This window comes from Leptonotus elevatus, chromosome 21 (assembly GCF_054856555.1).
Source record: "Leptonotus elevatus isolate MCC_2025b chromosome 21, RoL_Lele_1.0, whole genome shotgun sequence".
NCBI classification, from domain to species: Eukaryota; Metazoa; Chordata; class Actinopteri; order Syngnathiformes; family Syngnathidae; genus Leptonotus; species Leptonotus elevatus.
In genome coordinates this window covers 3,643,554-3,668,430 of record NC_141259.1, presented here as the reverse complement: position 1 = coordinate 3,668,430, position 24,877 = coordinate 3,643,554, and the positions used below count along the sequence as shown (strand labels likewise).

The 24,877-nt window shown below is 37.5% G+C and overlaps 1 protein-coding gene across 2 annotated transcripts in view; it reads left to right on the top strand.

The window, feature by feature from the left end:
- Positions 1–24,877, top strand: part of LOC147155590 (uncharacterized) — a 144,172-nt gene that overhangs the window by 67,291 nt on the left and 52,004 nt on the right. For both annotated transcript variants that reach the window (XR_015092119.1, XM_086066231.1), the window contains exons 7-8: positions 19,207–19,374; positions 21,893–22,072. Coding sequence is in view for 1 of the 2 variants with exons in the window: in XM_086066231.1 (XP_085922357.1) it covers positions 19,207–19,374; positions 21,893–22,072 (348 nt within the window). In the remaining variant the exon portion in view is untranslated. The remainder of the gene's footprint in view (positions 1–19,206; positions 19,375–21,892; positions 22,073–24,877) is intronic.

Here is a 24,877-nt window from a genome sequence, read left to right as displayed (position 1 = left end):
TAAAAAAGAAAAGAAAAATAACATATAAACTATTGTAGACAATTTAAATTTTTAAGCAAAACCTATAATGTGCATGTTTTGGGATTGTTGTAGAAAACCCGGATTAAGTTCATAGTAATGAGCGCAGTAATAATATGCATAATTGTTTCTCTGAATACATTTTTGCTTCAAAACAATTCCAACAGAACATAACTGAGCTCACATATCCCAACTCTACATGAGCATGCATCAATATCTGAGCAAAATATTTGATTATAACAACCATTATACTCTACCTGCACATTTTATTTTCCTTCATCGACTGCGATTCCCTTTGTTTTAAAATGCGGGGCCACGTATTTATTGTCACAATTTCCTCCCAGTGAAGGGCTTATGTCTGTAAAACACATTAAAATCATAATGCAATCTCGGCTAACCCGGAAGCAACGTTATTGTTCCATTAAACCTGGAGAACAAGCCAGCAGCCCGGCCTGTTTATCAATCCAATATCTCATAATGTGCTCTCTGCCTGGTCATTTTGAATATAGAAATATCTTCCGCTGTTATTGAACCATATTTCCTATATTTAGTATTAATCTCATGTTCTGACAAGAATCAGACACATCCAATATGATATTTGATTATTTGGGCCTTTTTTTTTTCTTTTTCTTTTTCCCCTCCATAGTCTCTTGGCGATATTGGATACCTTATATGTGCAGAGCTGTTTTATCTGGGTATAAAAATGATTTAGTGTGTACTCAGCGCACAGTGTCATTGACTAGCTTTAATTTCACTGCAGAGGTGGACTTTATTACTCTGCTACTCCTCGGACAAGTGTGTGCGTGTATGTGTGTGTACAATGCCTGCGAGCACATGCTATATCTCCCATATGCTGCTATGTGCATGTAAGTGCCTTTCAATGGAGGATCTAACTAAACAAAAACAAAAACCTCTCAGATGGTCCAACTCGAGCTGTATGAGAAGTGATCCCAGTTTTTGTTCCCAATTTTTTGCTGTGACAAACCTTCCATCTGATCAAAAGCTACAGAGCCATAATCATGTTTGTGCCGCTGAATTCTTTAACCTTTCAATGACCCCGCCGAATGCCAGTGGCCCAATCACAGAACCTAATTGAATCTGCTCGGCGGTAACCCCCAAACGTAGCCCCCGCCCCCCCAACACCGCCACAACAAACCCCCACTCCCTGCTGTCCGACTGATGAAAAAATAAAATTGCAGGTGAAAAATGAATACTGCGGCGGGAGAGTGAGAGAGTGAGACTGAGGTGAGGCAAGGAGGGTTTCATTACACATTTATAAATACTCACATGGCAAACGCACCGTTTTTTTGTTGAAAATTTCAATCCTGCAGTAGGATGGAGTAAAGCGTGAAGTAGCAGCAAGGGGTTCGGTTTCTCATTACCGCATCCGTCCGTTTGGAGTTTATTCCTATGAAATAATCTGATTTATTTGCAGTTTTCCTTTAAGCGGCTCACCGTTTACCCCCAAGATTAACATTGCCCTCTGTTACTAACATCAGACTGTAATTGGGAGTGATGCATCCCACGCTGTACCACCAGACTGTTTGCTGCAAGACGTTTTTAAAAGGAAGGCAAATGCTGCATAGTTTGTATAAGAATACAAACATGTTTGTCTACAGGTGAGTTGGTGGGGGCATATTTCTTTGGTTTGTATTTGTGTGTGCATGTGCCTGTGGTGACAGTGTGATGGTCCTTCTGATTGATAAGGTGTCTGTGCAGGCTGCAGATTGCTCTGGCTGATTGCTTCTGAGAGCTCCAACTGATTTATAATCAGAGCAGGATGAAGGATTGAGCTGTGGATTGCTTATCTGTTTAGCCCCCATTGCAACATAAACGGACAAATTATCATGTGGGACACACACTCACACATATACACACACGTACATACCACCTTCTCATAGAAATGGCATCTGGCTACTCAGCGCATGATCAGTGTTACTAATCAGTGCAGTAATTTTTCCATGATGGCCCCGAAAAGTGCAATCAGTCCCACTTGTTTGCTTGTGAAAATTGAAAGAGGGCGGTGATGGATAGAGATGCTCAAAAAATTTGTGAAGACATGAAAACAGAGCAAGAAGACAATAGACAAACAATAGACAACTACATCATCCAGAATGCATTGTGACCCTTCCTGTCTGATGTCATACATATTCTTATGATCGCCATTATTTTAAGATCATAGGACTGAAAAAATCCACAGATATCCAAATTATCCAACAATAAAATATATATATATTTTTTTTTGAGTGGTGAGCAAAATAAACACGGAGAGTAGACTTTTCAATCTGGTTATCTTCACCTTGAATTCAGAAAGTGTTGTGTTCTTGTATTCTCCATGTCCATGCAGCTTAAAGGGGAAGTCAAGTCCCCCCAAAATTCTTGACAATAATATGTTATATGCAACCCCAATAGTATAAACATGACATTCTGATTAATATCACATTTGTGGAATATGAGTTAAGCAGCTAAATCCAGCAGTTTTTATCAACATGCAAAGGCCGCTTGCTGTCAAGAGAAAATTAGATCAAAGTTGCTCAGGTCTTGGGTTATAACCAATCACAGCTCAGCTTCAGAAAACAGGTGAGCTGTGATTGGTTGTTGGCTGAGACCTGAGCAACTGTGATGTAATCTTCGGTCGACAGCAAATGGCAAAAATTGCTGCATAGCTCATATTCCACAGTAATATAATATAATATAAGTAATATTAATCAGAATGTCGCGTTTAGACTGGTGAGGTCTCATGTAACACATTATTGTCAAGAAATGTTTAAAGTTGACTTCCCCTTTAAGGAAGTGTACCTTTCGATTTGCTAGATAGCTAGTTGTGCTATAATAGACTTGCTCAACTTGGCATTGCAAATCATGCAGTTAGGACACTGACTCCCATCAATCAACTCGCATACGATACAAAATAAACTCAGATTTAATCAGTGTTAATTGTTTGTTGGTCTCCACACTATATTACATGGTATACATGTATCAGCATGTTTTGTCAGCTGCAAGGTTTGGTTTCTTCCAAATGGTTATTCTACTTCTTTTCATATACAAGTTGTTGCTATGTAAAATATAAAAAATAGTATGTAGTGTAAAATATAAAAATGTTGCAGTAGTTTGGCAAATCCACGCACGAAAACACAAAGTAAAATTACAAGCACTTGGAATACTGACACACACACAACACACATACAGACGAATGGCATCAATTAGATGGGGAAGCCAAGCATGTGAGGACAGAGGAGCGCTGAGGGGGCTGCGACTGCACAGTGGAACGTGTGTATGCGTGTGTTGTATTTGTTTGAGAGGTATTCATCCCTCTAATGCTCCATCCATTTGTCGAAATATCAACACCGTCTTATATGTCACCGGACAGTGGCTGTTGGAAGGGGCGTTAACATTTTCAATCTGGAGCCGAATAAGGGAAAAAAGGCAATTACAACATTATCACTTGAGTTGACAAAAATGAATTGCTCCTCAGACCAAAAGCTGGGATGAAAATCATTGTTCTTGCTTTAGTGATTAAGAAAATGGGACAGACTGAAAAGGTTGGAATTGGTGTTTTCATAACCGCTGGTTCCATGTCTGTTTAGCTTGTTCTCACAATAATTTAATACGATTTTATGTGAATAGAAAACTCATATTTGTAACATTAACATTTGAATGTTTTGAAAACTGGTGGCACAGTCGAACATGTGGCTACCCCAACTGCTGCACAGCCAGATATTCTCATTTTAAATATCAGCTCTTCTCGCTGACTTTTCTTTAAAAAATTTGGGTTTACAGTGTCTATAAAAAGTCTACAAACCCCTGTTCAAATGCCAGGTGGGATATAAAAAAAATATACCAATATAAATCATTTGAGAACTTTTTCCACCATCAATTTGAAAAAATGAAAAACAAACTAAAATAAAATAACTGAGAAAATGTCCTCTCAGAAATAAAGATGTTGTCACGTGAGGTGCAGAGTTAGGACCTATATGCAGACAAAGCACGGAAATAGAGGAAATAGAGAATCTTTATATACAAAAATACAAAGTAATAACAAAGAGTAGGGCTAGAGCCAGATGGCTTTGAAGAAAACCTTGACCAATAACCTTGAGAGAGCATGGCTAGATGCATGGAAGCAACCTCGAACACAGCTTGCATGGAAGAAAGCTCACATGGAATAGTAGGGATAGGAAACCTCAACTTGTTGAGAGGAAACCTTGACTGAGGAACCTCAACGTACTGACAAAAGTGTCATTAAAAAACTCCAGCTAGGGCAAGGCACAATTCTAAAGGACAGAATAAAGGCCTGTATGACATAATACGAGTGACATATTGCAGGCCCATAGTAATGGCATAGCAACTGACAACATCATAAGGAACATATCAACTACGTAGTAACTGACAACGTCATCATAAGGGACATAGCAACTGTGCATAGCATTTACATGATAAGAGTGACTCGACAAAATAGTGACTTTTACAGGACCATAGTAACTGCACAGAAAATACAACTTTATCGTCATGAGGGACATGCCAACTGCATAACAACTGACAACTCCATCGCAATGAACATAGGAAATGCATAGCAAATGACAACTTCATCAACACAATGAACATAGCAACTGCATACCAACTGACAACTTAATCATCATATGGGACATAGCATCTGCATAGTGGCTACATAACAAGAGTGACTAGACAAAATAAGACTGACAAACACCTCATTACAAGGGACATAATACAAGACCATAACAACACAATGACCCAACCCAACCCTACTCTGGCTTCCAAAAACATTCATGTTAGGTTAAATTTGGACTCTGAACTGCCCGTAGATGTGAATGTGAGTGCAAAGGGTTGTTTATATCTGTCTTGTGATTGACTGATGCCCAGTCTACTAGTCCAGGGTCAGCTGAGATAGGTTCTAATTCACCCTTGACCCCAAGCATGAAAATTCTGATAGATGGCTGAATGGTTAACTGTGATAAATGTGACTGTTTCAACAGTACTAATACACTATGATAAGGGTTTCTTTTCGGAAGACGCCATTGAACCAAATTTAGCTGGAAATAGGTCAAGTTTTGTATGGCTTTGTCCTAAATTCTTGTGAGAAGATTCCTGGACTATAAAATTATCCGACCCATTTGCGTTGATTAAATTTAGCTGATGTCACCAAACAAGCGAGTAGCAACACACTGACTACGTTCACATGCAGGCAATAACCCTTTTAAAACCCAAATATTGCCAATATTCAGGTTTTGAAAGGCCATGTAAACACACTTATTCGGATTTCTAAAAACCCGAATAAGCCCCTTGGCTTACCCCTTTCATAACCGGAATACTGGTTCATATAAACGCAATCGGAATACCTGGAATCAACGGGGCATTGCTTTTCGTTGTGCGCATGCTCACAACCTCTTTTTCGTCTCCTTTTCCTCTTCTTCGCTTATTTGCACTCGCAAAGAATCTTGGTCTTTGTAGTAACGACTTGTATGCGCAGCGCTATCCTACAGGGGCCTCGCTTAAATGCATTAATTTGTCTGCGGCGTTTTCTTGTTATATTGTGCCTCTATGGCGAAAATGCCACAGTTTGTGACACGTTAACTATTCATGAGAGACAGACGAGACATCACTCGCAATGCTTAAACAATGTTTATCTCCAGCTTGCAGTGTTTAACAATACACGTCCGTGTAGGAACATTAGATGACACACACATAGTTCCGCTTTATCCAAACGAAGTAAGTCCGTGCTTCCGTGACAAGAACCGCACTTCTGAAGCGAGTAGGAAACCGACTACTTTATTTAGCGTGGTGAGTGACATGAATATAATGTATTTTATTGACCGTTTAAAGTTAGAAGCGGAAATGACGTCTATTTCTGCCATGATGGTGTCCGTCTTTCACCCCCTTACATCGGGTTATTCCAAAGGCCATGTATACAGGGGTAACTCTGTCAACTTGCGCATTTAAACGTGTTATTCCGATTGCTCCAGAAACCCGAATTTTGACCATAAGCCGAATATTGCCTGCATGTAAACATAGTCACTCTCAGAATAAACAAAAACTCACATCGGTGGGCCTGTAGGGAAGAGATACAGTGGCCTGTCATTGGTTGATATTATTTTGACCTTAGCTCATCTTGGAAACATGAATGAACTTTTTTGCGTGCTGGAGAAGGAAATAAAAAATGAATACAATAATTAGCATCGTAGGTCTCTTTTGTGTTTGTACCTTGATGGACAGACATTGAGGAAAACAAATTTTTTGACAATGTATATGTATTTATTTAATAACAGGTATAAATGTACTGTGTTGGATGCAGAAACATTTTAATACAGTTATTTAGTTTTACTGTATTTATATATGATGTGAAATGGATGATCTACTCCAATGCAGACTACTTATGCTGCTTATTAATTTCATTGTGAAGCTTTTGCAAGTCGCATGAACTGTGTATTATATGCAGCCACTGATGGATTGCTTCACTTCCGATTGCTTACATCACAGATCATGTGATTATATCACTTCTCATGCAAATCCATGTGCGTTTATATGCACACGTATGTGTTTCCAGGGAGAGGAAGAGGCAACTGATTGTACAATGCAAGCTGTTGTTTGAATACTAAGTGCTCATGGCCAGTTCTTACAAGTGTATGTGTGGCATCCACACCAGTTATGAATGCGTGTGTGTTTGCATTAAGTGTATCGCTGGTGAGCTCATTTCTCTCAGAAATCAAAGTTAAATGGGTCATCTATCATGAGAATTATGTGACTGGGACACTTGTCTCTGCCACGCTCGGTGTATGTGAGAGAGTTCAAATGTGCACACAAAAGCAAGGTATAAGGCCAGTGTGTGTGTGTGTGGGTGTGTGTGTGTGTGTGTGTGTGCGTGCCCCCCTGTGCATGTGTTGTCGCTTGTCTTTGCCTGCGCTATGATTAATGGTTTACATCGGGCTGTTCAGTCATGCATGTTTCTTGGTTTATCGTTTTATGCTGTCTCCAATTAAAGGTCCATAAGTTGAGTGATGGCTTAAGGCCAGTGTCCATCAATAGGGGCCATCAACGGCCCGCATGCACCCTGGATACGGAAGCCACACATTACTAACATCCTCTTGTTTCAGCACCATCACGCCATCCATGCGTGTGAATACTTGCTTGCAGATGTGTGTGTGCGTGTGCAGGCAAGTGCAGTGGACATTATTGATTAAACTAATCTAATGCTTATTTAAATCTGGATCTAAGTCTTAAAAGCAAAGCGGGACCGGGATGAAATACTTTTTTTTTTTTAACATGCTGATAATTATCTTTTTAAATGGGAACCTTGCAATGAGAACTAATCACTCTGAAACATGCATATGTAAAATTCAGTTGCTTTTCCTTATAGCCATGTGCATTATTTTGCATATTGGTGTCATTCTGAGTCATTTAATCAACTTTCGGAAAATCTTCCCATCTGACCATCACATAATTTCTTGAAATAAAATCTAGAATGAAGACTTACTTGTTGATAGGAGAAATCCAAAAATATTAGGTCTCTACTGTCAATATTTTTCTCATCAAATGAAAGGGAGTATAGATGGTTTTTGGCATCATACATCATACTACATCATACCAAACAGCAATATCTGGAAAACTGTTTTACCTTCCACCACCTTGCCTTCATATTTTCTACAGTGTATATATGTTACTAATAGCCTCAAGACATGGAATGTCAGGAGTGTAGCTCAAGTATAACCTAGTATGATAGGTATTTCCCCCAAATTTGGCTTGTTGGAATTAAAGCAATTCTGCCTCTTTATGGTGTCAGTTTAAACATTCTCCAAAATCGGACTAAAAATAAAACTCACAACAGATATAAGGTTAAACCATACTTTTTTGAAAGATCAAATTCCTTTTAAAATCACATTTAAAAAATGGGAGGGTGTTTTGACACAGTGTTTTTTTTTAATCCTGATATTGGTGACGTTTTCGTGGCAGTTTTTGGCACTGCATATCCAAGCCTATGCGAGTAAACATCACAGCAGGGCATTTTGAAAAAGACTCCCAAGACTTATATTTATATATATATTGAAGCATGACAATAAGAAGCCTTTCATTGCATCATCTGTAGAGAAATAATTTGCTTCCAGCTGATGATACATGTTAATGCTTTTGTAAGGTTACATTTATTAGCATATAGTCAGTCACATGTAAGTATTTGGTAAATGGTAAAAAAAAAAACACAATTAAATTGCCAAGCTGTTATATTTACCAATAGACTAATATGTCATGCAGTCCCAAAAATGACCACACAACTTTACCAATATTAGGATTCCAAACAAATCACTGTGTCAAAATGAGGCACCCTCCAAATGTTTTAACTATGATTTAAAAACTAATTTTATCTTTTAAGGCGGCAGCAAAAAGTGTTTTGGGCACCATATGGTGTAGATAAAGCAATACATAAAAAGCAGTCCATTTACTTCCTTTTTGAGCCTTAACTCTTTGACTGCCAAGCATTTTCAGAAAAGAGGATGTGTGGGTGCCAGCTGATTTAAGCATTTTGACTGATCTTGTGTTTGGACTATGGAAACACAAATGAAAGATTGAACTCTCATCTTTCATCAGAAAAAAAAGTTTGTTTCTACCTTATTCCGTTCTTCAGTAATCAACAATAGAAAATAGGTTAGTTTCACCCAAATGCTCTGTTTTGGACCAAAATACGGAGGAATCAAGCTTTTAGTGAAACGATATTATTTCATGCACTCTAGTGAATTTGACACTTTTTTTCCATGAATGATGCCACAAACATCTAAACAGTGCTTTACTTCCGTAAAACACTACCACCAACAATGAAAAAGTGTTTTTTGATAGCAAAATACGTTTATTTACATTCAACAGTGTAACAATTTGATAAAACAATTTGGCAAACTATTTACAATTGTGTGGATGTTTCAACTACACAGTTTTTCTTTTTGTGAGGTATATTGTGTAAAACTCCCCTGCGTGCAAGGGGACGCAGCAGGATTTGCACCTCAGATTAGTTTCACTGCGATTGCCCCTTCGCGTGCACTTTCTTGCCGGCCTTTTTTTCCGGGGAGTAGGTATATACTGCAGTGTGTGTTTGGCCATGTTGTCATCAAGTCTACTCTCAGGATCATGATACGGTGACCTGGTGTTACGTCTGGCTTCCTCATGTCCTTCGGTTCCTATACCGGGTGGTAAGAGATGTTCTGATCCATCTTATCCACTCCATTCATGGTGGCATCGTAGTCCAGAACCAGTGTCTTCTCCGTGATCAGACTGTAACCACTCCGCCGATGAATATGCATTGGACTCGGGGTACTCTTCATCGTCCGATTGAACGTCCGCCTGTGCAGAAGTGCTCGTTTTCCGCCGTTAGCATCGCTAGCCGGTGAGGCTTTACGACGCGATCGAAGCCGCCGCGTCAACGCTTCCAACTTCGGCGTCAACGGTTCCAACTTCTGCGTCAACCTCGGAGTCACCATTATCATCATCAATGTGCTCTTTAGCATTGGTCGATGCTTTTCGTCTTAAGCGTGAGCTGCTTGCAACCGGTCGCCATTTTCGCTTCTTCAGCCATTCTCCCCTCAACACTCTAGCTCCGCCTCACGTCTTCTACTGACGCCTACCCGATCTTCTCCAAAGAGAGTCATCGCTGCCATCTAGTGCCCAAAAATAGGCATTATACTAACTCGACCTGCTTGATACTTTCAGCACAGCTTGCCAAGGCTTTCCTCCACCCGTTTAAAACAAAACAAAAAACAAAAAACATAGTGAACGTCTTTTAACGTCTTTGGCGGCACTCATTTGGATTTTACTAAACGTTATTAAACGTTTTTGGCGGTCAAAGAGTTAATATCTGTAAAAGTGATCAACTAAGTGAGACCATATTTTGGGAATTGTTTATCCTCCCACCAGTGATAGAGGCAAGGTAATAGAAGTCTTCATTCTGCGAAACTTGGGGCTCAATAGCTCTTCAAATTTGCTATATCATTTTGACAAGCCAAATTTTGGGAGAAGTTTTAAATACCTACCATACTAGATTATAATTTAGCTCCACACCTGACACCTGACCACAGTTTGAGACTATTAGTAGTAACAGATATTGAGTGTAGACATTTTTAAGGCTACAGGTGAGAGAGTTTTCCAGATATTGCTGTTTAAAAATTTATTTTTAGAGTATGATTATCTGAACTACCCTACATTCAATGATTTTTCATAAGAAAAATATTGACAATAAAGAGCTAATATTTTGGATTTTATTATTAACAAGCGTGCCATTTTACTAAAATTTTTACAGGACATTCTGAGATGGTCAGGTGGGAGGCATTTGATTTGATGACACAAAATGACCCATAGCTCTAATGCCATTAGATCGACAAGTTTGGAAAACAACAGTGAGCTGATTGGGTTAGCCTTTTACCATTGTGTTTTCCTCCCATTGGCCTCATTTATTCTTAATTCTTAATTTATTCTTTATTCTTTATTATTTATTCATTCTGCCTCTCCATCTTCTTAGATTTGATGTAGTTATTGTCTGCCGGAGAAGGACGCTATGCAAAACTTAACACCAGCTGTTATTGTTTCATGCCTAGACACAGGTAGAAGTCATTTGATTGAGTAGGAAAAAGTGAACTTGGGTGCATATAATGTGATTACTTATTATCATATTTAATTTATAAGAAATAAGAGGGGTTGTGTCTCTGTGTAGTGTTTAGTTGTCACTATTGGTCAATGATAGAGTCATTCCTTTGTCTTTGTTGTTGCATGGTAAGAATACGTTTAAAAGAATGCCTTTATTTTACTATGCTTTTACTCTTGTTATGTTGACAGACCACAGCATGAACGCCACAAGCAAATCTTTCTCTAAAACACAGCAACATAAGAATTTTTTTCTATTGTGTTCAATCCCACGTGTGGTGATAATGACCTAGACTTGTATACTATCCAGTCGGACACACAAAATAAAATAAAAAATAAAAATATGACAGTAACAATAAGTCAGATCATTTTTCCTTTACATGTAGGCTGCTCTACTCTGTCATGGCTGTGAGAAAAATGGAACCATGGCTATCTAGAAATTAAAAACAGGAACCAATTTAATATGCAGCAGTAGCTGAAGGCACACAGTCGAAGAGCAACTTTATGGACAGGGGGCAGGTGTGAGGGTGATAAATATGAGGAAATTAATCAGCGCTATCATCTCCATGGGAGTTTAGCTAACCACTGACCTCAGTGCTTTAGTCAGCCAGGCGAGGGACCTGCTCCTGTAACAGCTGCCATAACAAAGCAAACTCAACACACACATATACTCACATAATCTTATGTGTGAAAGGTGTGTTACCAAGCAATATCACAAATTTGTTTTCCGTAGTGTACTGTTGTTTTGGTTCTTACTAATAATACAGCAAAGATGACTTTATTTAGCAAGGCCTAGAAATAAGCTATTTTACATCATAGTTTGCCAGGCAAAATTTACTGAGAATCAAGGATTTTTAAGATTTTCCAATCCACAAAGACAATCCCAACCCAGGCTCATGTAATTTAATGCAGGTATTCTGAGGTCGAGGGAAACTCTATTTACCTCACAACAGCTTGCTAGAAACACGCTTTAGATGGCTACTAGTGTGCCTAAACATGTTGCAGAGTTGCTCCTAAGTCAGCAATCATCACTTCTGCGGTGGCAAATAAGCTGCACTTCTGACAACGTTTCATGAAGGGATGGTGCTAACCTAACCTAAGATTGACCCGGCTAGCTCGTTTAATTTAACACTGGAATTACCGTAAGTGCTTGTGTGATGGAGTCTACTTTTCACAAACATCTGGCTAGAATGGCACCGAAGTGAGTACATCCAACTTGAACAGGAAAATAGTAGGAAAATTAATAACTGGAACCAGAAATGAATTAGCTTCTGTTACGATGTATGCCAGCCACAGGGGGAAGTGTTCTATGCACATAAAATTAGAAAGTTGCTCTTCAAATGGAGCAGTTTTGTGAATCAAACGGAAATAAATATTTAGAGCTTTGTTTTGTATGACATGGTAATCATTATATGGACATGGAAGCATGATGCAATATGAATTAAAAAAAGAAAGAAAAAATAATAGAAATGAAAACACTCACTCATTGCACAGTATATTTCTAAAACAATAATTTCAGATGTGCATTCACTTGTTATCCATACATCCATTTTCCATACTGGTGATCCTTATTAAGGTCATAAGTGAGCTGGAGCCAGATCCAACTAACTTGGGGTAAGAGGTGTCTACCCACAGCCCAGACAGGTTACCAACCAATCACAATTGTTTGTCATGCAACAGATAATACTAAAATAGACTGTTTTTTGAAAGACAAAGTAAGCTTCATGTCATACATTATTTTAGGGTTTACATTTATAATATAATGGCCAGCATGGAGGAGAAGTGATTACCATGTCGTCCTCAGTCTAATCAGGAGGTTCTGGGATTGAATCTGGTTTTCTTATTTCAACTGTGTGCTAGCTTTATTGAAAACTAAATTGTCTAAAAGTGTGAATGTGAGTGTGCATGGTTGTTTGTCCATATGTGATCTGCAATTGACTGGCAACACGTCCATGATGTACTTCTTCAGTCTCCCAGTGTTCCAGCTCACCCACGACCTTAACTCTTTTGCTCCCTAAAACATATAAATATGTTCTATTTTAAATGTTTTAAGTGTCCCAAAGATGTATTTATACTTTTTTTTTTAAACATGTTTTTATGCTAGAGCATACAGAAGGCTTTGATGCAGTCTCTTAACTGCACAGAACGGTTGAAGAAATGGTAGTTATTGCAAAAACGGCCAGCAGGTAGCAGCAGAGCAAAAGTGATCAACCAGGGCCAATTTGAAACAAAGCTGTTTTCCCTACAAATTAAAATATAATTGTGAAAAATTCTAATGTTAATTGCTGCAAAATGGAAACAGATAGAAATACATATCATTGCAGTTACTGCTCCTGGGTTCTATCTTGCTCCCAAAAACGAATCTTTACATTTTTTACTGTTTTTTTTTTTATGATAGAGCATACAAAAGACTTTGATGCAGCCTCTGAACTGAAGAGAACTCTTAAAGCAATAGTAGTTACTACCAAAACGGCAGGCAGGTAGCAGTAGAGTATACGAGATCAACCAGGGCCATGTTGCAAAAATACTATTTTCCCCAATGTTTTAAACAGATTTGTGAATAATCATGAAATTTAGCTATATTCTAATGCTAATTGCTGCGAAACGGAAACAGATAGAAATATACTTTTTTTCCTGATGAAAGAAGAGACTCTAAACTTTTTTTTGGTAGGTTCCATGTTTTTATCGCAATAGAACACAATATTCTGTGGGCCTTGCAAAATCTGTCAAAATACAGTAAAACAGCCGGGAGTGAAGGGGGTTGCTTCCGTGTAAATGGCTGGGAGTGAGGACAAACTCTATAGAAAATTGATAGATAGACGACTACTATATTATACAGTATATAAGGCAAGACAACGTAAAAATGAACTGTAAAGCTATGAATTATATTAATGTTTGAACTAATGAATATTTCACAGCGTTTTCCTTTAATGCTTGTGAACCCTTTTGAGCTGTACTTTATATTCCAAGGTGCTTATGCCCATTGATGCACTCACACGAATACACACTCCACAAACAAAAGCGCCACCACTTGATCTGCACATCATTACGTTTTGGGTCAAATGAGGAGGATTTCCCGCGATAGACATCAGAGTCAAATGAAAGCCTGAAACACCTGTAGGATTGTTCTCTTTTTGTGTAGGACGCAGCTGTGAAATCTGCACCTGCTTAATTGAATTAGCCTTGTTAATGTATTCACACAGGCTGCCAAAAAAAGAGTCATTAAACGAGCTTGTTAGCGCAATTAGTTAATTAATTGACTGAACAGCAGCCGCCCCTCAAAGAGCTGCTTCCTCATTATCTGATGAATGTGATCCTTGAATGAGTGCTGATAAGGCCCTGCTGCCAGACACGTTGTCGGTGTGTGTCTCCTCAAATGTCACATATTCTCTTATAAATTATGTGTGTATTCAGTTAAAGGTACAGTACAGGCTTGCTCGGTAGGCGTTACACCAGTGGTGCTTAATACGTCGGTCAAAATCGCAAGATCGCATTATATTAAAAAAAATAATAATAATGTCAGCCTATCATCCAATAAGCGTTCAAATAAGGTGCTCACTGGTAGCGCTTTTTGCTCCCAAACCAATGGGCACAGGTTCAATCCTTGAGCGGATGTCAGTGTACGTACTGCACTGAGAGGTTATGTGGGTGCCATTGCTCCCACAGGTAGATGGAGCAGTCCACCCTGCCACTTTCTAATCTGTCTTTTATTAGAAGTTAATATCTCGCCTGCTCTTTCTCACTTCGCACTCCCACCTGCTTAGAAATGGCCCCGCTCCATCTTTTTAATTCAATTATATTAACCACCCTCTCTCTCTCACTTTGCACACATAACTGTCTTTCCTTCTCTCAGCCCTTTCCCACCGACCCCTCGTTCCTTTGTCCTCAAATGTTCCATTTCTATTTGTAATCCTAGATGGAAGATAGACTTTGGCCAATCAAGGATTTGCTCAAGCCGCTCCCTCCTTTGCGAAAAAAGAAAAAGAAAAAAAACATGATCGAGGAGGAGAGAATAAAAAGAGGAAACTGAGGGAAGCACTAAAGATGGCTGTGGTTTGAGGAGGGGGGCAGATCCAGGGGGAGGGGGAACTTTGATTGCTAAAGTAATGAGACTTGATCAGATTGGGCTTTCTCTCTCAAAGGGGGGTTCTTGCTAATAGGAAAGTCCAAAGCTTAAGTACTCATATAAAATAAAATCACAAATCTGGTATTCTTTCTTCCAGACTTCCTGTTAAGGTCCACAAGTCCTCCAATGGAGAATTAAGATTTCCCAAAACCCACATGGGATCAAATTATTTCCTATGGAGACTTTTGAGATGTATTAATTATGTAACCATTTTACAGAGTTGTCAAAGTCAGTGCTGTTATAGACTTTGTATTTTGACCAGTGTTGCCAGTTTTTTTTTTTTTAAGTAACTTAGTTACTTTGCTAATTACTTGCTTTTAAAAGTAACTTAGTTAGACTACTAGTCAGGGTTATTATAGTTTTGGAATTGTTCATTTTAGTTAGTTTTTATTTCATTTTGAGCTTTGTTTTTTAAATTTAGTTTTAATTAGTTTTCAGGGTGATTCTGTTAATTTTTTTTATCAGTTTTAGTTATTTCATAAATACTTAGTTTTAGTTAGTTTCAGTTTCAGTATTAGTTTTAGATTTTTTTTTTAAAGTGTGTATTACTTGTGCGCAATATTTAAAAAACACCATTGGAGCAACGTCATCTGATGGTGCTTTTCTACTGGCTGCTGCTAGATGACGTCACTTTTGTGTGACACACTTTGAAATGTCCTTATTCCGGTTAATATCAAAATAAATCATCTCCAAAGGCTCATGCATTAAATTGATTACCAAAGACTAAAACGAAGGACATTTTTACTATAATTATAGTTAGTTTTGTAAACATAAAATGTAGTTTCAGTTACTTTTCGTTTTTTAATAAGCATTTCCATTTTTATTTGATTTTGTTAACAAAATTGTTTTTTTAAATTTTAGTTTTAGTTTTTTCGTTAGTTTTAGTTAACTAAAATAACCTTGCTACTAGCAGATATCGACAACCCTGCTTGACATAAATATGACAACCGGTTTCACCTCTTAATTGGTAGTCTGTTTTTAATAGTAATGTTTAAAAACAACTGCTTTTATTAAAAATAAAATAATGACAGCAAACTTTTTGACTTATATATCTATTTAAAAAAAAATTTAAATGATGATACACAGTCCCCCCGCGACCCTTGTGTGGACAAGCTGTTAAGAAAATGGATGGATGGATGATACACAGTAAATTTTGTAGAGTAAATTGTACTCTGAAAAAGACTATATTTGGTCCCAGTCTAGACGAGTGCTGTCTCTATTGAATATTTTTAGAATCAATTAATCGACTAATCTGATTCATTTTAATTTTGCATTAAAGTGTAGTAAAAAATAATAATAATAATTCCCTGATTACTGTTTATTAACCAGTGATTGGTGTTTATTTCGTACATCGTATTTGTATAATGATTTAAAAATAAAAGCGGAATTGATGTTGTACTATGTTAGCGGTTCGGTCATTGTTTTCCAAAGTAAAAACAGATGCTTGGAAATGTCTCATTTTGATTAAACGCAGAAGATAATCAGTCTTCTTTCTTGAAGGACTACAGAAATCAGTGAACAATTACTGTTTATATGCTGAAATCAGATGATTTGGACAATTTTAAATTAAAAAAATGGCTCCAAATGATTACTCAATTATTAATATAGTTGTTGATTAATTTGATAATTGATTACTTTTGACAACTATAGTCTAAACAGAGTAAACTTTATACTCTGAAGAGAGTCAAATATATATATATATATATATATATATATATATATATAAAATAAAATAAAACACTCAACAGTTGAGGAACGATCACAGAACCTCCAGGTTGGGAGACAGCCAATCTAACCACTGACCCATTCCACTCGTGCTCGGTGTCACTATATCACAGGTGTCAGGTGGAATCCTTGTACCGCCAATTTTGTTCTCCTTTTGGACACACCAGCAATATGTTAACTAACAACAAGTCTTGCATAGCTCAAGTGGGGAGTGGCTGTCTTCCATGCTAAAGGTTGTGGGATCGTTCCTCAATCCTTGAGTGTTTTTTTTGTGTGTTTTTTTAGTATTTTACTCTCTTCCAAGTGTAAAGTTTACTCTGTTTAGAGTGGGACAGAATATGAAATTTACTTGCAATGAATCTTCAGGATTCCATTTAGCACTTCCTAATTCAATTTATTTATTTATTTTTTGTAATTTCTGCTACTGTTTTTTTTTTTGTTATCAAGGTACAATACTGATTTTGAATAGTGTCAGACCAAAGATTGCTGAGTAATCTTACTAGTCATATAATCGTCATTCAGATTACAATATTATAATCTATAATATGTAAATTTATTTTAAATTTGAGTTGAATTAATACGCAATTAATATATACAGTATGTACTGTATGATCTAATTTTCTTTTCCTGATGTAGAAAATAATGACTTTAGTGTATCATCATATTCCAAAGTCGTTAACTCACACTAATTTTCTTGTTCTATTCATTGCACATAGGATACATTGAGATACATGCAGGGTACATAAAGAATTACAAATTAGGATCCCTATAGACAATTTTTATCGACTTTATTAAAATGACACTGCAATGAAATTCAAACTTTACTGTCCCACTTCCATACAGCACATTTTATTTCCCAATAGTCACACTAAAATTAGTTGGAGTATGCTGACGAGTCCGTTTAATTCAGCCTTGTATCATCTACTGCCTCATTTCTAATAATGTTACCAGCCATTAGCCACGCAGTAAATGAGTTAACTGCCTAAAAGTCCATTAGCTTGAAGTTACAGCATGTTGGATGATGATGTACTGTATATATACGTTCTCGAACCACAATCTAACAAAAAAGTTGCGTGACGCACATAGTTAAAAAGGATGCAGCAACCTAAGGTAGCCATGTTTTTGTGTTGCCATAGCTCAATGTGTTCTTTCATTTTATTTGGCCATGTGCATGCACATATTAGTGTGTGTGTAATGTACATGTTGTGCATATGTAAATATGTTTCTATGTGTGTCTTGGCTGTCTGTGGTGGCTCCCCGCTAATCTAACACAGAGCCCATTTAACACAGAACTAATGAATAGGGGCTTTGGTTTTGGCAGGAGGTTCTGAACCACAGACCCACACATGCGAATGCACGGGGTGAGGAGTTCAGCCTCTGTCTGCTTCCTTGCCATAGTTAGTCTCTTTCCGACAATAATGCCTTGATAATGACAGACAGTACATGCCATATCATTTGGTGATGTTTTTATTGTTGCTTTTGGGATTCAAGCATTGGAGGTTTTATTTTTTAATAGTCTTTGCCAGATAAGACTTCTGGCTTCTCACACTCTTTCTTTGATGCCTTCGTGAATAGCATTGTTCACAAAATATCGCTAAAACTCATCACTTTTCAAGAAACATTATAAGCAACTGCAGATAACATAATTTGTCCTTTTTCCCCTTTTTTTTATTAATATGCGAAGGAAGACATATGCATTCCAATATAGTTTTTTCCCTTAAATTGCATGAAATGAATGGCAATTTTCTATTCTTGTAACTTCTAATATCTAGTTCCTGATCGTAAAACGGCCAACAAAAGGGTGGCTGATACCGGTATCTGTACTCGCTCATTTTCTAATTCTAATGTAATATTTTGTTTTATTAATTTTTGCTTTTCAGACACATTATTACAGGTTACAACGATCACATCATATAATTTGCAACATTGACATCTGAAAGAAGGGCTGACGGGTAGAAGCCATGGCTTATTAGTAACCCGTCCCCATCCATTCTTACTAAACACATCAGTCATATGCATTGATTATTATAGTCATTGATTCATATCGTTATCATACCTTTTTTAGTGTTGTATTATGTCTAGTTATGTTCTCTGCTCACGAAGAGTCATGAGGAACAAGTAAATGGCACATCTTGGCAAGAAGTGTTTTTCAAAGCTAGTCTTTTTCGCCACATCGCCATCACTTACTAATCTTCTAATTTTGATTTGGCTTTAATTTCAAGAATATGAGGAGACCTCAAATAGACATTTCTTATTTTATTTTATATTATTTTTAGATGGTATATATTTCATATATTTACTATTTTAAAAGTGTTTTTGCTCATGTTTTCTGTGGCAGCTCATTGATTTCTATATTCAGGTTTTAAAAAATCAAAAAAGAGTATGCAGAGGCTTCTGAGTGAAGCACTTTGGCACACAAACACACAAAACTAATATAATATACATATTGAAGTAATATAAAGCACTGAAATATGTTTTCATGAGAGCTTTTCAATTGTGAGAGCATTTCAGTAGTGTGTGTGAAAGTTAGTACTGCAAAAAACCTTTCAGTAGTATTTTAGAGTAACAGTGTAAATAAAAGTGTTTGAATACAGTGTGTAAGAGTGTTTCAGTAGCGTGTAAGAGAGCCTTTAGTTACGTATAAGAGAGTGGTAATCCTGAATTATGTCTCTGACGGCCCCTCACCCACTGCTCTGTCTTTGCTTTAGCTTAAAATGAGCGATGCAAATGTAGAGCAGCTGGAAGAGACCACGGTGTCTTTACGGGCCACACAGGATTCGCTGAGGAGAACCATGGTACTGAATGAGAAAAACACACAACAGCTGCTTGAAGACAAAGCACACCTTAAAGCCAGCCTGTCTGCACTGCAGAGACAAGTGGGTAACAAACACACAAAGAGAAGGAACGTTGCGCATAAGTAAGGAACAGATTCAGACGACATTATCTAAATCAAATCCAGTCAGGTGCATCTGGGAATTCTCCTAATTTTTTACTTCCTTCACAGTTAATCATCCCTTCTCCCACCTCTCCTCTTCCTCCTCCTCCTCCTCCTCCTCCTCCAGCTTCCCCTTGTCCCTTTCTCACCATATTTAATAACTCTTTGCCGCCATCTTACCTTCACAGAGGCTATGCTAGTTGTACTATTAGAAATCAGGCTCCTGTCACTGAGGCATAAAGTAGATTTGTTTCTTTCTTTTGTATTTTTCTTCTCCCCAAAATTAGTGTGCCTCATACTTACCTTTTTGTTTTGGTCCACTGTGGCCCTCATCCCAGAGAGAACCAAAAGTAATGAATGGGAACATTAAAGAGTCATACGCATGATAAATGGAATAGCCTTTACAATTTTAGCTCTCTCCTTTTTTCCTTCTGCCTTACCCAAAAATATTTCTTCTACCTACTTTGGTCCCTCCAGGTATTTTTTAGACTCAAATAAAACCATTTACTGGAAGCTGTCGTTGATCAATCCTTCGTTACCAATGTTTACAGCAAATTTGTGCATGCCATGCTACTTGAAGGGGGAATTTACAATTCATTAAATAATCACTTTTTCTAATATTAGTTAAAACTGTCAGTGGTACATTAATAATATAATCTATGAAAAAAAGCAACCATCTTGTCCCTCTCGTATGACTAACAAACAAACAACATACACACACAAAAAACACGGCACCTGAGGGAAAACAACCAATCAGAGACAAATTGTGTGCCCGACGAGTCATTTGTCATCCACTCACATAGTGGGAACATCCCCACTTCGTCACGCTGAACCTGTTAGCTTGGGTTTCAGTAGCTTTGCTGAAAGTATGGGGGGAAATCAGTGGTGTGTGAAGGAAATATTAGGAAAGAACCAACTATCCGTTCTCTGAACATCTTATCCTATCCTATCACACATACGGACAATTTAAAGGGTTGAGGTAGAAAAAAGGCAGAATAATTAACATAATAAGCAACATAAAATAACATAATCAAAGATAAGATAACATATTCTAAAGTTCTACTTTTCAGTAAAAGTATAATTTTGAATTATGTTAGCAAGATGTATTATTTGTGCCATTTACATTACATTCGTCTATAAAACAAATTGTTGTGATACATTTAAATTATAAATTTGATAGTTGACATAATCACAATTGCGTTAAATGATAATACATTATGTGTTTTGTTAGCACTGTTTAGTTGCAGTGCTGTCACTACTTTAGTTCAAGACAATGATATTGCAATGGTAATAACAAGCATGATTAGCCAAAGATTTTAGAATTAAGTATTCATAAATTATGTATTGATTGAAACCATCAAGGAGGTTAATCAAAGAAGGTAACAATTATTAATAGTAAAACATAAACCTATGTTATGTCTTCATGACTCTATTTTTAGAGATTTTATATATAGAGAGATGTTTTATATATATATATATATATATATATATATATATATATATATATATATATATATATATATATATATATATATATATATATATATATATATTGTTCAGGCTATAAACCTCCAGTAGATCTCATGCACCGCAGATACTATTTATGTTTATTATTAATGTCAGTGACTAAAAATAGGAGCTTAATCATCTGTTTAATATTGGAGAATAGTTTTGTTATAAATGTGATAAAACGTTTTTTCATTCACTTAATTGGAAATAATGCAATTGGATACCGTGTGATCTTTTCAGTGGCAGGACTGATGACTGACTATTCTGTATGATGGCAGATGTCAGTGTAAATCCAGAAATGAACCTTTCTGTTTATGTAGTCAACAGTATAATGGTTATTCATCTTTCAAATTGTTACTCCAAATAGAATTATGATGCTGATTTCAATTTCTAGAAACACCAATAATGTGTGGCATGCACATAAACTTAAACACGCAAGCTTATGTTGATTGGGTGACATTACATGAAAGACCTGCGGTTTTCCATAGACCAGAGTTAATTAAATTCAATTGTTTCTGATGCTTAAAGGCAATCCAAGTGAAGAAAAAAATTACCACCACAAATCTTGTCCCAAAGTTTCAGAAGCACACTTAAGATAGGGCCCTACAACTTTATGATTTGTTGACTTGCGCTTTCATTGGTCCACAGTCAAAGCAGAAACTGTCGGGTTCCTCGGCCTGACACAATGCTTTTATGATCTTCCTTTTCACTGCTATGGAGACAGAGCAGACAGAGCTGTGGCAAGCATGCCTAAATTCTACTTTCATCTCTGTCCTCTTGTAGCTGTAACGGTTCCGTACTTCATTGTGTGCCTCTCCTTGTTTGGATCACCCTCTCTGCGGCTGGCTGCCGGCTGCACCCTAAGCTTTTTAGAAACGCTTCAAAAGCATACAACTTAACAGAGTGAACATATTCTCCGGCTGCCTGTCTTTATCTGTTGCTGCCCTCAGTTACAGACAAGCGAGCGTGCAGTAAACGACATTTGTGCAACCCTGGATTGGGCCCATGTCAGTCTGGATGCAGAGAGGCAGATGAGGCAGCAGATCCAGGAACAGTCGGAGCACGTCAGTAAAGAGGTGGCGTGTCTGCAGCAGGAACCGACTAATGTGCACTGCAACACTGAAAAGAAGGTAATTATTCAAATTCAAATGCTGTATAACTTTATTGTGTCACCTTGTCATCTGACTAGAACAGTTAGCCAAGACAAGGGTTGATTCCCTTTGTTGGCCATGTATTGTTGACAATGATATGTATTTGTTCACAAGGTTTTAGGCCAGTGGCGCTTAACCTGGGGTCAATCAAATCCCATGAGTTTGGTGAGTTAGTCTCAAGGGTTTGGCAGCAGTCAAGACACACACCCGACTTTGTATGATTTGTGATGATATGCCCCGCTTGGCAATCATTGGCTGCAGGTGATTTCACTCCATTGCTTGGCCTATCTGTGCTGCAGGGAATTTGGCGCACTCATTAGTGGCTGTTGTGATGATATGTTGTGTGCAATCATTTCATACTATGTCGAGCCAAAAGAAAAGGTGACCGGACGAATAGGTGCAATATGAATTGACATGTATAACAGTACGTTTGGTGCTCCACAGGGTTTAATTCTTGGGCCTCTGCTGTTTTCATTTCAGCTACTGCCCCTGGGTTCTATCTTAACTCATTTACTCCCAAAAACGTATCTTTGCGTTTTTTATGTTTTTTATGCTAAAGCATACAGAAGACTTTGGTGCAGCCTCTGAACTGAAGAGAACTCTTAAAGCAATAGTAGTTATTACCAAAATGGCCAGCAGGTGCCAGTAGAGTATAATAGATCAACCGGGGCCATGTTGCAAAAGACTATTTTACCCAGTGTTTTAAATAGATTTGTGAATAATTATGAAACTTAGCTATATTCTAATGATAATTGCTGCAAAACGGAAACAGATAGAAATATACTTTTTTTCCTGATGCAAGAAGAGAATCTTTCTTTTGGTAGGTTCCATGTTTTTATAGCAATAGACCACAATATTCTGTGGGCCTTGCAAAAGCAGCCAAAATCCACTAAAACAGCCAAGAGTGAAGGAGGTTGCTTCCGTGAAAATGGCAGGGAGTGAATGACTTGTGAAAGAAAGAGTTGAGGTGATTTGAGCAATGGGAGTCAGCATCCTAACTGCATGATTTTCAATGCCAAGTTGAGCATTTCTAGTCCAACACAACCAGCTATCGAGCAAAACTAAAGGAATACTTCCTTAAACTGCATTGAGATGGGGAACAGACGAACACAATGCTTTCTCAATTCAAGGTGAAGAGAGACAGATTCGCTCCCGGTAAATAAATACAAATCGTATTTAAAAAAAAAAAGAAGGGTTTCTGTGAATGTGCATAGGAAACTAGTAGGGTTGAGTACCTCCAACGAGGTTACGAACCACTGTTTTACGTATTCAATGTAGAATGGACAATGGAGTAGACAATGTCATAGTACAAAGACTTAAGCAGCAAATACAAAAATGTGAAAGTTGTGCAGGATTCACATGAAACATAATATTCACTTTAATGTAATCAACTGTCTTTTGTCACAGCAGGACTGATAAGAGGGTCACACAGGTGCAGCAATTCAGTTAAATATTTAATTTCCCAATGTAATACTGACAGACATTGTCTATTTCTAAAGTGGAGTTGATAATAAGGTTTTAGATAATGGCTAATGGAATGTACTGATATTTAGAGCCTTACTGGAAAAAATGACACAAAATTAGATTTTTCTACCTGACAAATTTTTATGCTGCAGCACTTTTTTGACCTTTTCACTCTGTACTCTTTTTGCTAAAGAACAAAAGTAAATGTTCTTGCTTGTGATTTATATTGTGTTAGAATTCCATTTGGGCAGATACTTGGTGTTTTCACATTATTTCTCCTTTTTTGAATACACACACAAGCAGTGTGCATGCACAGTAAGATATGTCCATCATGTTTAGATTGTTAACCCAATGGATGGACCATTACCTTCAGTCCAGGGATCCAGTTTCTGCTTCACATCTGGCCCTGCTTAATGCACAAAACTGCTGTTTCTATGATCTCACTATAACATGTCACACATTCACACACGCCATGCCTTCTTCATTCCATTTTTGTACAGACAGTCGTCAGGATGGGGTAACTGTTGAGACTACATGTTAAAAAGCTTATACTTCACAATTCTAATCAACACTCAAGACTGGAGTGTACTCAACTGATTCACTCCTTTAAAAATATTTGTATAATGAAATCATTTTCATGCACTACATTGTTATAATCATGATTCATCCTGTTATGGTTCACCATGTCTATTAGTAGCTCTCTCAATCTTACTATGGCAATCATCTTCAAGTACACTGTCTTGTTGTGTAGTTACTTCATTTCAAGAGATTTTTTTTTCAATTTTATTGCTTGCATTATCATTAAAAATGTATTTAGAGAAATGTGGTCAATGTTGATTTCTGTGGCTATTGCAATGTGCCTGTATGAGGGTCTATGGTCTCCAAGTGATCCCATCCATTCATCTTCTACTACCACTTATCCTCACTAGGGCCATGTGTTTGCTGGAGCCTATCCCAGCTGTCTTTGGGACAGAACCAGGGTAGACCCTGAACTATTCGCCAGCCAATCATACGACACATAAAGACAAACAGCCATTCATGCTCACATTCACACCTACGGACCATTAAAAGTCTTCAGTTATTCTAAGAAACCTCTTTTTTGTTGTTTGGGATAGAGAAAACTGTAGTACCTGGAGAAAACCCACTCAAGGACGAGGAGAACATGCAAGCTTCACATAGGTCCCTGATTCAAACCCCAACCCTCACAACTGTGAGGTGAAAAGCTAGCCAGTGGCTAATTCGGTATTGGGCAAAATGGCAATGCGGAGATCAATGACCCCCACATTTTTTGAGGAAATGTGTATTAAAATTGGTAGCCCT